The sequence below is a fragment of the Styela clava genome, chromosome 11, assembly GCF_964204865.1.
Source record: "Styela clava chromosome 11, kaStyClav1.hap1.2, whole genome shotgun sequence".
NCBI lineage: Eukaryota > Metazoa > Chordata > Ascidiacea > Stolidobranchia > Styelidae > Styela > Styela clava.
Window position 1 is genome coordinate 8,380,636 of NC_135260.1, and position 12,634 is coordinate 8,393,269.

Genomic DNA, 12,634 nt, shown 5'->3' on the forward strand with positions numbered 1-12,634 from the left:
ATTCAATACCACATTAAAATAACGTTGTGTACACATATAGCGAAAGAAACGTGTCAAGGTTCTATGTTATGAAAATAATGGAGACTTATAAATGTATTGTATATTTCACAGACCGCTTCAATTTACTTAAGTTTTATGCGAAGAAAAATAAAACATTATCGTTTACACACGACTATTTCTAAATCTAATATAAACAAAGAAGGACGGAATATAATTTGACCACGGGATTCAAAAGCTTATATATGACGCAGAAGACCAGTGTACCTTTGAAATAGGACACCATGACAGACTCAATATCTATCAATTGATCTTGCGAACAATGAAACTTCTGCCGCTTACACACACGCGTTACTGAAAGGCCACCAAATAAACATGGATTCATCTATACACAAAAGATCGAAAAACGTTATCACATTGAAAAAGGGTGGGCACGAGGATACAGACATTCTTTCAGGCACACCTGCGAGGGTGGATGATTCCATTCCAACTGAAGTAAACACGTTTTTAGGCGAGGCTACTACAAGAGACAACAAACCAAAAATTCAGGAGGAAATCGTTACTATCACATCCACTGGATCTAGGGCAAACATCGAAGTAAGTGTAAACTGAGTCACAAATTGTACCACAAGTTCATTATAATCGAGTATATATTTAACGTCAGTTGTGGAATGTACAAAAGTTGTTAGTGTTGTTGTTATATTGGAGGATAGGTCGTAACGGTAGTCTGTATAGATTACAAGAGGTTCATATCATGTAACATGGTTAGGACTTGATGAAATGCAAACTTTGAGTGTACCTTCCGTAAGCGATTCGATCATATGATTATGTAAGCATTTTTTGTAGTATATTCAAAGTCTTCATACACCGCCGAAATGATTACCAAGTGCGCGTTGGAACATAATGCGTTGTTGGAGTGTTGCGTTTTCCATAATGTTGCGATATGTTTTGGCGATTTCCATCAGGTATAAAATAAATTCAAATTATAAAAGGAGGCCTGCGCATAACCAAGATATAATTGAATAACAGCTTAAAGCACATTATATTTTATTGATGCTTGTATTCTAAATTAATACTGAAACAACTTCCCAACAAGTGGTTGAACCCAGTTAAAACATATTTGCCTACGGTGTGATCTCAATTCAGGTATACGATAATACCATAGACAGGCGTGTGATTGTTTAGGATTAAGTTAGACATAAACATTATATATTTCGTTAATGTTTTACACTGTATCATCTTGTAAAACAAAATGTTAAATTGCGTATATTCGTGTCAGAGCCTTGTGCTGTAATTTCCTCATCACTAATTTTCTAATCTGAAGGTTTTCTGAGGTAAAATTAGGTTAGGTGTTTGGCCCGCCTTTAACTATCCTAGGTTAGACCATGGTAGAAAAACTTTTATGCGAAGAGCCGCATTGAGCAAAGTTCGTAATTTTTTTCAAAATATAATATTATAAAGTTAGAATTGAATATATAAAATATCCCAAATTAACGTATTTTAAAGAAACATATTAGAGGTGACAACGTAAAAACATCAACTGACGCTAATTTATTTGATAAATCTAAGTAACTCATTGTAAAACTTTGCATGAATATTTTCCCAACTTTCTGGGGTCACATAAATTGCTTGCGGGCCTTAGTTTGCTCCATTGCTCCAGTTTAATCTAAGATATACAGAACATAAACTAGCAACGGTACAATAACGTGATAGTACTTTCAGGTGAACTCTCGAGGCAATTTTCTCAATGTTAAAGTTAGGGTGAAATGAATCATTTTTCAATATTGAACGTTTGCTCATGATAACGTAACGTTTGCGTCCTTGTACTTGTATCTATCGGTATAATATTTTTTCAATAATCAGCACTGACAAGTGGCACTTAACGTTTATTAAACTATTATAGCATTATGTTTGCTCGGCATATGGTTTATCAGGTATGAATAACAGAGTAAACAAAATACATTGTGTGATTCAATTTAATAAATAATAGACTGGCACTGACAAACACCCAAGAAATGCGTGTATAAGATGAATAATTTTACACAAAGGCTGGCTTTCTTATAGAATCACAAAACTACTTATTCTGAAAATTTTGGTCGATCATTTTTGTCATATGTAATAATCCATATATGAGTTACAGTCGCGCAAGCAATTTTTAAAGGGCAATTCCATTTTCTTATTCTTTCAACTGTTTTATGATAATGAATTATTTATGAATACCTATATCATATAAAAATGGAGTGAAAAGTAAATATTTAGATTTATTCAAATCGTTTAATACTTTAATAGATATGATTTATGAAAATCATTTGAACCGACATAAAACGCCAATTTACACTTACTTACATAGAAGTGTTTTTATGAATCACAGCAGGCATAGTCAATTCGTTGTAAATTATAAGTCTATATTTTTCCTTAGTGAAATTTAATAAATTTCATACTGAGTAAATTGGAAAGGAACAGTGAAACATTCATACTAGACAAAAGATTTATGCAAATTCAGGCATTTACATTTGCAATATCTAAAACCATAAACAAAACTATTTGTCCATATTTTCGTGTCTTTTCTGCTGATTATTGAAACAAATTTATATCGAATAAGTGAGAAACAAAATTGAAATCTAGTTTGGCCGACATCTGTATTAGATAAGTTAAGGCGAAAGATCCAGACTATTATTGGTTGTAACTTTGAAATATATTACATATTCCATTTTACGTAGTTTATTAATAGTGTACAAACCACTTGTGCGGGTTGCCGCATTACAAATGTTGTCGTTACAAGTGCGACACGTACTGTCGCTAATACCCTCGCTGTGAATGTATAAAGGCTTATCGTATTCGCACTATCGTATATTATTCTTAAGTTGCTGAGATTAGACGGTCGCGTTATTCAGGTTATGGTTTGCCACAAAGCCGCCGATTCGTCCCCATAGAGAAGTGTGAGATTATAATTTTTGTTGGAGTAGAAAATTCGGCATCAAGAGCTTTGCAGTCTTCGGTCAGCAAATAGGGAAATCTATATAGAGTAATGAAAAATTAAGGTTTTAAAGTTTTACGTGGATTACTAATTCTCCCCAATTAACAGTTTTTAGGCACGACAAACGTACAGTACGAATCGATGTATATATTTTATTCAACGTTTTGATATTATTTTCTTTGCTATGGCAAATGACTCGGAGGACTGAATTAATTAATATTCCTATCCCCTTAACTTACCTAGGGATTTTCTGGTTTTCATCCTACAGAACCTCCAAAACTGTTATAATACCTGGGCGGTATCAAGCGGAAGATGTGGTTAAACAGGGGGGGTGGGATCTTAGGGTAGATAAATCTCGCGTTGTAGTCCATTCTATTGTATCGCCGATTCGCGACTTAACGTGACAATGGTAATAACGATAATCATGGTAATTATACAAGCGAGCATCGGTTTATTTCTATATTTCTTGAATTTACTTTATGTATGGTATCGAAAGAATTAAATTCTAATACAAATGCCTTCGCGTAATTTGTTTAAAACAAGACCTGACTTCCCTCTATTGGTTCAGTAGTCCACGACCCTGTTTTATTTCATTATTCTTTTTGAAATGCTATACTTCAACAGCACGATAGGTGCTAGCGTAAAAATCTGATCAGATCGAACAGATCGTAACCATATCACGTGAATACTGAGTACAGTGGGGTTTATCGCGTTAGCGAAGGCGTTTTACTGTTTTTCACTTTATATATTATGAAGCAAAAAATGTTGCATTATTGGATAAGATATAATTTTTTCAACCTCTATTTATTTAGAATACATACGAGGCAAGCGTAAAAGAACCGGAATTTGTATATTACAATAACACTGGAGGAAAAATTCATAGTATATTTGATATACCAGCAAGCAACTCGTCAAAAACGAAAGTAACACTTCCGCAGATTCTAACCGTTTTTGCGAGTGAAAGTGACAAAAAAGTCGTCGAAAAGGAAGCAAAAGATTGCATTCTACCTTCCATATCAGAAAATAATCACGCCGAAGTTGAAAAACTTGATCAACATCACGAAAAAAAATCTTCAAAACCTCAGAAGAAAAAAACAGCTGGATTATTTGACTTCCGCGCTCTCGAAACTCAGGAAATAGCCCGCAAAAAGCAAATCAGGCGATTGAGGCAACAAGGATACAGAGTCAGCCACGACTCACATCTTGATTCTCGATTTGTCGCACGACCGTACGAAGGATCCTGTGATAACATAAGTAAGATTAAAGACGCTTCACCAAAACGATCTCCGAAACACAGTCCGAACTCCAGTTCACCTCGCTTGGAGCAAAAGCAGGGCTATTATACGCAAAACGACATAATTGCTGATCCTGACGCATTGGCTAAAATCGAGGCAGCTTTCAGCGAGTGGAACGCGCGCAAATTGAAAGGAGAACGAAAACTGTTGAATAAAGAAAGAAAAAGAAGTTCTTCCCATTCGCCTATCCGGAACTCTTCACAAAGCACAGTACATGACAAACCTTCGTGTAATGGAGAAAAGTTTCTGAATGAGCAGGGTAATCTTAGACATCGAAATTTTATTAGAGCAGGTAAAGTACACTTAATTAAGTCACTGGAAAAAATCTTTGGAAGTATCAATGAACTCGTACATAAGGTATTCTTTTACATTCTGAGGTTTCGAATGTCGAACAAGATGCGTACAAAATAACAGCACACATAGCCCTATAGTCAGGTTTGTCCATGGGAAACGTTCCATCGAGACAGCACACATTTGTATTCCTCATGGGACACGAATACCGTATGATTGTCAGAGAAATGATGGTGAAACATTTCGTTATGAATTTCGTGTCCATATATTTGAGCATAGCTCTCTTGTTAGTTATAAAGAGCCAAATATATTCAGCCTTAACAATATACTTCGTGAAGGGGCTGATGGACACATGCATGATAGTTATGGATATAAAGTTAACAAAGTCCGTAAATTTTGATGTGTTGCATGTCTGCATGTTACATGTAGTCCTATTTAGTAGACGCTAAATAAATCTAAATTTAACAATTTTATTGAATTTTATTCCAATGGGAATCCCATGGAATGGGATTGGACAGGCATAATTGCTATAGGATGGGAATGGGACAGAAAAATATGTCCCATGGACAAGCATGCCTATAGTTATCGTTGAAAACAGCGAATTTTATACTTTTGCTTGTCTTCTCAATTTGTTCATATTTTCCCCATTTGCAAGTTGTTTGGCTATATATATATGTTTGTTTTAGGTATTGGAGAGTCATCAACAGGGGCAACTTATAGAGCAATTGCCTCTCCAGCGTGTTCTCGAAGGAGGGTCCCACCAAAAACATTTAAGACCCGACCTAATTTATCAATAACTACTATCATTACACCGTTACAATCAAGTCCTGTGTTGACAAGACAGACTCACACAGGTTCAAATTCGTTGACTGTTAAGAGTGAACCCGTAGTCTCAGATCAGAGCGGCAAATTTATCAGGAATAAAATACTGAATGAACTAGAAGGACGTTTCTCATCATCACTGCCGGCATTAGATTTACACACGCGAAACAAAGCACTTGTTGAAATGGAACGTAAAAGCCTTCGACCTCGAACCTCAAGTTTGACTAAGCCTCGTCCTCCATCAGCTGGAAAATCACCAAAACCGACCAGAAAAAGGACTCCAAAGACCAAAAATGAAACCAAGAATGGGATTGGTGACAAGGGAAAAAATGGCGAGAAAAAAGTGAGTCCCGAGCACTTAAGATTGTAGACAGAAAAACGGCCAAACCTCTTGAAATTTTCAAGTATGCAGATAACTCAAGGGGATACTACACAAGACGCAGCAACAAGTGGATTTACTTCGCGACTAAACAAAGATATATAGCCCATACGCGTGTAAGATCACCAAGTGATATTTTAAACGAAGCATTCTGCCAACAAAAGTTTATTTTATTCCTGCATAGGCCGAAGGGTGTCACGAATGCTGCAAAATGTCTTGTTCCTTCAATGGGGTGGTATGTTGTGTGTTTTCTCCAAGTGTATTTTTATAGGTTCTTTTTCCCAATTACCCCTACTCCCATATTTAACTCAGACACATAATCGAATGTCATTCACATACCATACTTTAAATCATTTTTTGCGAGAAGGTTGTTTACGACAAACGACTTCGCCTATGTATTGTGGATAGAGCCTTGACCTTAAATATGTCGACTAAAGCTTATTGTTTTGTGAATTTTAGCCTGCATCGCCAGCTGCAACAAGGAGAGTGATGCTGAACACATCACTTCCAACAGCTTCACCCACATTTCAGAGGGCGATGAAGGGGATGGATCTACCAGAAAAAGACTATTCAGAAATATTTGTTCGCAACAGACGAGATAGTATATTACAAAGTTATACAATTCCCGAAAATGCGCTGAACAGTTTCAGAGATGACCACGAATTGGATGCAGTAGAGTCAAGTAGTACAGCACTAGAAGAAATGACCAACAAATTTCGAGATGATTTGAAGGACTATAAAGGTGGCTGGGATCCAAAAACAGAGGAGAAAAAACGCAAATCCATTTTGAAAAAACGCAGACAATCCGTAGACGATATGGAAATTAGTACCAGGAAAAATTTAGCTAAATATCTTGAGTCTAAGCTCGATATTAGCGGAGTTGGAAAACTACCTTCAAAAAACTTGAGCTTTACATGACATAAGTTATTAAAACGACTTTTCTATAGAGGGAATTGTACCTAAAATGTTAACTTTTTCATTGTCGGTATTGGTAATATTACTGGCAACAGTAATGCAATGAACATCGCGACTGTTTATTCATACTGAGGATAGGGCTGGGCATTTCAAATCGAACAAACAGTAAATTATTCGAATCGGTTCAAACAATAATTTCGAATCGCCGCCATCTTGCATCTAGGTAAATCCCTCAATCTTTTTGTGAAGCCATATTTTAATAATGCAATTCTGACATATGACTCTTATTTTCCTAGTGAGTTATTGATGAAACATGGTTATTATTGTGCGTGACAACTCAGGGGATTGTCTGATAGATTCAATGTATTCAGTAATTTATATGGCTGAAGGACCCATCACAATAAAAAAGTCTCATACAATTAAACATCTTCCAAGTAGTCGAAATTCGATTCGAAAAAATATTCGATTCTGAAATCATCAGGTATTCGAAAATGCCCAGCCCTACCCGAGGATTGTGCCAACGACGATATTTTTTACTGCTACTCACTCACTCACCAGTTATTATATAAGCAATTTCTTCTCTGCGCGGGGTAATAGAATATTGCTGTGGTCAATATCAACTATACAACTCTATCATATTCAAACAATACTCGAAATAAAAATCTCGGTATTGAAATATCGGTATTCAAGAGAAAAAGTACAACTTGCAAAAAATAAATGTTTGAACGCTCTTTAAAAAAAAATTACGAGTCCAATGAAAGCGACATTACATGTTTTCTAACTGCATTGAACCTTTTGTAAACGAGCGGCATTATGGACATCTCTCAAAAAAAAATTTAAATTCTTTTTGTTCAAACATAGCAATAAAATCAACTTGAAGTTGATGATATCCAGATTCCAGACACTTCGTCTCATACAAACTGTTTGATTTTCAATAAATGATCTTGTGTATTCAAAATATATATACGAGTTAAAATCATTCACCGATGTTCTGTGTACTATGTTTTTACCTCTCCGTCAATATTTATAAAGCCAATGACATCCCCTAAATTTCGAATTAACAAGCAGTTTGGTCGATCTCCCCTTCAAATAGCAATATACAACTCAGGTAAAGTACATGACTTGTGCGATGCAACTTCAGACCAACGAAAACAGTTTGGGAGTCATGACTCATGAGCACGCCTACAAGGGAATTTGTAAAACTATTCGGTGAGATTATTGCATCACAAAGTCCTGTATTAGTATGTAGAAGTGAGCCCCTCGCCTTTTGGCTAATTAGCGTTCTGTAGGCTTGCTGCGGATGCACGGTATGGTCAGTATATAATAAGTATATTTTGATTTTCCCGCAAAAAAACATCATACAAAAACACAAACAATGAACACACACAAGATCTGGCAAAACCTTTGCGTCAGTTCACCCACATTCGGTGACCGTACATTTGAACCCATGTACATTTGAACCCATGCGTATATCCACGGGTTCAATCTATATGCGGGTGCTAAAACCCATGGGTTAGGGTTAGTATGGGTTTAACTATCCGTGAAACAAAAAAAATTCCATAGGTGCAATAGCATACAGGTGCAATTGTCATGGGTTCAAATGTACGTGGGTTCAAATGTAATGGAACCCCCACATTCAACACACAAACATATATTCAAAATAAAAATACACGAACGGGTATCGTTCGGGCGTCAAACTTGTGTAACATAAACACTCGGTGGGTCCCAATTATTAAATACACTTTGGTAGGATGGAATGCATGGCTATGGTATGTGTATCACAACAGTGCTTTTCCTACAAAAAATATGAAATAAAAAACACTCGTTGACGTAAAGCAATCTTTTTGGTTTTCATTGATTTTTTTTTGAGTATTATTGATTTATTGCAGATGTTTGAGAATGTTGAATATACTTCAACGACGACACATTTTTTGGTTATCGAATGGCTCTCTCGGGTCCAACAATGCTACGGGGAGTCAAAGCCACCAACCTCTGAGTAAAGGTCGAGTATAATATTCCCTCGGAGGAAGATTAAGTCAAGCTCCATTTCTATCTCGAAACGACTGCAAGTGAAATATTTCATTTCAAATCATTGCTCTAAACAAGTTTGCTCACAGATATATCCTTTATTTATAACATTACTGAGATGTGCGAACCTTGAATCAAATTTTTGGCCGAAAAAAACTTACGGTTGTTCAACAATATTTGATCCTTGTCTTAGTGACGAGAAAGGTGTAAATAATATGAATATATGATATTGCATCGCCTTCTGGCGGTAGTGCAACAACTATGGAGCGAAAGCAGAACTCGGTAAAATAAATTCAAAACGCAGGATTAATTTAAACTTTCTGCAAACGTACCGTGACTGAATAACAAAAGCTTCCATGCGAAATTATTCCTAGCAATCTACCTCTAATTATTAGACAAAAACTTGACCTCGAACGAGTAATCTTATACGAGTTTGGCACATTCCTTTTGAAAAATGAAGTCAGAAAACGTAAACTACGGAGCACGTTTTACATCTCATTACAGCATGAAAACCAACATGCCTTCGCAATTTTAGTGGTGCACAAAAACATGATTTATGGTTGGCCATCACATTCACGGGAAACCAATAAACTTGTCACAGGGCGACATAATACACATACGACTATTGTACGTTCCAAATAGAAACATTGAAGCTGTTCGACCTGCAAGTAATCCCCACCATCTACTGAAAAGCATCGAAACTCCGGATGTAAAATAAACAAGACGACATTGTTTTAAAATGTTTTATTTTGATAATAGTCATTCTGTACACACAAAGATTCATTGATGATACCAAATTTCATGTCTGATAAAATAAGACTATTGAGCAAAAAATAAGAACGACATGGATTTTGTACTGTATGCTGCTAAAATTGTTACATTAAAACACAGTGAAGAAACAGCCTAATTAAGAACTTGGAACAAAAATTTCCTTAGATGCAGAAGGAGTTGTAAGTTGAGGAAGCCGAGGTTTCATAGTACAATGTTGACGAGTTTAGAATTCTATTCAGACAGGTTATCAATACATTGCGACAAAATTCAAACAAATATTCAAAGAAACATACTATTAAGCAATCAACAATTCTTCTTCATGCAAAGAGGTCCAACGTTATCTCCAGTATCTATATTGTGTTGATTGTGAGAGCCATCGCAATAAGGGAACTGTAAAAATATTTTCCAATGTTGAAAATAGGACAGACAAACGTTTATAATTTAGCCCTGAGTGTAATTTAAAATTTATTGATATGAACAGCAAGAATTAAGAATGCAATGCAAATTTATGACAAACCAGCATTTTCAAAAACCAGCACAAAAATTAATTATTAAACGAGTAGTATGCTTTCAATTGGAGTTTCATACTCCACTCCATATTTGAAACTGCACAAATCACAATCAATGAAATCCGTTCATTTTCTTCCCCACTATTGCTCATATTATGTTTACAATTTAATGGTCATACACTAGATTATGTTAGACATACTCTAAAACAAAATAATCAACTCTGAGCAGTAACAATCTGGTTTGTGAAAACTTTTACATGATTTTAAATTGGTTTAAAAATTATTTCCATAATTCATCAGTCATTTTAAATCATGTGTGTATATTCTACTACTTCTACTTTACCTCAATGGTGGATGGGTGGGTAATTGGATATTTTAAACTTTATTTCAAGCCATGCTCACTCCCCATGTACTTTTACATTTTGTTTGTTAATAAGTTCCATTTTTGCGTTGTTTAGATTAAGGATCAAAATAAAAGGATTTTTGAATGATTTACTACATGTCAAAATGTATCATAGTTTTCGTTCCTTTCCAAGTTTCCACAATCAAAAATCAAATCTTGTCGGAATGAAATCCTATTACGTTTCAATGAAAAACTTTTTTTAATGACTCCTTTCACAGCATACAAGACATTAGACACTAAAATGCAAAAACCTTTTATATTTTGAAAGGTGAGAAATATTTTCAGTTTGACATTATGTAACAAATTTATTACTCTGGTTGACGTGATAGGCATGTGATTTAACCTGTGGTGTCGATATACTCAAACCAACACTCTAGTAGTCACGAGGCTGTCAAGACCAGGGTTTCCTGCGTTAGACTGTATTGAGGTAAAATTATACCAAAAATCATCAAAAACCTTCCAAATACATGCAAAAAGACTAGACCAATCTTGGACGCACAAACATCAAATGCAATGAGTTTGACAATAACACACACACGACAAGAAAGATTCCGGTTCTTTTGAAAATATTAGGTCCTCACATATTATTCAGAGTGAATTCCGTGAATAGGTATCATGTAAAAAAATATCTCTCACTTTTTTTGATCTCCAACACCTGCAGTAAGCTGCTTTTTCACCTAAACTTTCGATATCTACAACATCAACTACTTTCGGAGAACCTTTTTGAATCGAAAGATTCACAACAGAATCATCATTTGCACCAGATTTCCTCTTTTTGTATTCATCTATATATGGCTTTGTTGCATAATATCCGATAGCACCAACAGCTCCAGAGAAAAATACAAGGTGGAACCAGTCTTTTACTGCAAAAACAATTAGGACAATAATAATAACATTTCATTATTTAAACATCCGGAGCTGGTAATTTTTAAATAGCATTGGTACAGTTTGATTGCAATATGGTGTATAGTCAACTAAGCTGTACTTGTAGTACGTTACGATTCTGACCCCCGACCAAAACACGAAAAAGGGACACAAAATATCATTATTCGGGTTTTATTTTATGCAACTTACCTGTACCACTACAATTTAGGCTGTAACGTCAGTGATATGTAATAAACTCACCTGACAAATCAAGAAATCCACTCAAGGTTCGTGGAATTGGAACACCTTCCAGATATGCTGGTATTTTGTCTCTCACCAGAGTTGCAAACAAGTGAATCATGATTCAGTAATTCGCACTGTACCAAGGTCGCGTACAATTTTCATATGTATGAACGATTATCTGGAGTCGGCAGTCAGAGTCTGTATTTTTAATGGTCGGAGTATCCGACTCCGCCGCCCTGATGTGGCTAATTTCACGAAACCACCTACATAATTTAATGTGCACTATTTAAGCTAAAATTCATTCTTTGGGATGTTTTGTTCCGAAGACATGAATATTCATTCGATATGTTTATCTTTTCCTAATATAGGTGTTCGATACTCTATAATCATCCAATACCTGTGAATATTATGCACAACAGTGAACATGGAGGGATCTGTATGACTTGTATGGTCGTATCGAGAGAGGGATTTATTTATTTTTGGTTGACAAATCAATAAATCTATCTATCTCGGTTGCTTAACAATTTATTTGGACTGATACCGCTATGCCTTATTTGGGGAGGGGGAGGGGCTTACTTATGTGGTTTGGCCTATTTTGACAGAGCTCGCCCTGCCGGACATATACTGCCAGTGCCACGCCTGATCGAATAAACAGTATTTCGTAAACAAAATAGGATAATGGAAATGGTACTATTGTTCTTGATATGGCAAATGATTTTTCTGTGACCTTGTGGGTAGTACTGGGCGTTTCAGAATACTGATATTTCGTAACGTCGCTGTTTTCACCCTCAAAACGGGTATTACGACGCCATAGAAAAGGCAAACTGAAGTTTGTTGAGATATCACGTATAAAATAATAAAACCTGATAAAACATACATCAACGACATCACAGTTGTTGAAAATTATTGTGGATGTGTACGACTCCGCTGGTCCCAAACAATCTATGATATCGGATAAAGTAGCAAAAGAGACCAACCACAACATGAGATTTTTTCTTATTGGACACGTAGTGGACATAACGATCGTTTCAATATTATGTTGTTGTTGTTCTTGTTCTTGTTGTTCTTTGACACGTTTTTAAAAAGTCGCTTTTCTCTTCGAATACTGGACCAATTGCTTTGAAATTTTCAGTGGTTGAA

General features: G+C 35.6%; 2 protein-coding genes across 2 annotated transcripts; one reads left to right on the forward strand and one right to left on the reverse strand.

Annotated features, from left to right (window-relative positions):
* Window positions 1-115: 115 nt before the first annotated feature.
* Window positions 116-8,310, forward strand: LOC120347971 (uncharacterized). Its single transcript, XM_039418082.2, has 4 exons — window positions 116-594; window positions 3,787-4,561; window positions 5,247-5,725; window positions 6,221-8,310. Exons 1-4 carry the CDS (start codon window positions 373-375, stop codon window positions 6,677-6,679), a joined length of 1,935 nt encoding a protein of 644 aa, XP_039274016.2. The 5' UTR covers window positions 116-372; the 3' UTR covers window positions 6,680-8,310.
* A 1,123-nt stretch (window positions 8,311-9,433) lies between these two features.
* On the reverse strand, window positions 9,434-11,833 carry LOC120347108 (CDGSH iron-sulfur domain-containing protein 2 homolog B-like). Its single transcript, XM_039416950.2, has 3 exons — window positions 11,513-11,833; window positions 11,024-11,250; window positions 9,434-9,865 (listed from the first exon to the last, which is right to left on the reverse strand). Exons 1-3 carry the CDS (start codon window positions 11,610-11,612, stop codon window positions 9,779-9,781), a joined length of 414 nt encoding a protein of 137 aa, XP_039272884.1. The 5' UTR covers window positions 11,613-11,833; the 3' UTR covers window positions 9,434-9,778.
* Between the last annotated feature and the right edge of the window lie 801 nt (window positions 11,834-12,634).

Coding starts and splice junctions, on each gene's coding strand:
- LOC120347971 (XM_039418082.2), top strand. CDS start 373: ATGGATTCATCTATACACAAAAGATCGAAAAACGTTATCACATTGAAA. Junction 595..3,786: donor GATCTAGGGCAAACATCGAA/GTAAGTGTAAAC, acceptor CTATTTATTTAG/AATACATACGAGGCAAGCGT. Junction 5,726..6,220: donor GAAAAAATGGCGAGAAAAAA/GTGAGTCCCGAG, acceptor TGTGAATTTTAG/CCTGCATCGCCAGCTGCAAC.
- LOC120347108 (XM_039416950.2), bottom strand. CDS start 11,612: ATGATTCACTTGTTTGCAACTCTGGTGAGAGACAAAATACCAGCATAT. Junction 11,251..11,512: donor TGGATTTCTTGATTTGTCAG/GTGAGTTTATTA, acceptor TTGTTTTTGCAG/TAAAAGACTGGTTCCACCTT. Junction 9,866..11,023: donor GGTGTTGGAGATCAAAAAAA/GTGAGAGATATT, acceptor ATATTTTTACAG/TTCCCTTATTGCGATGGCTC.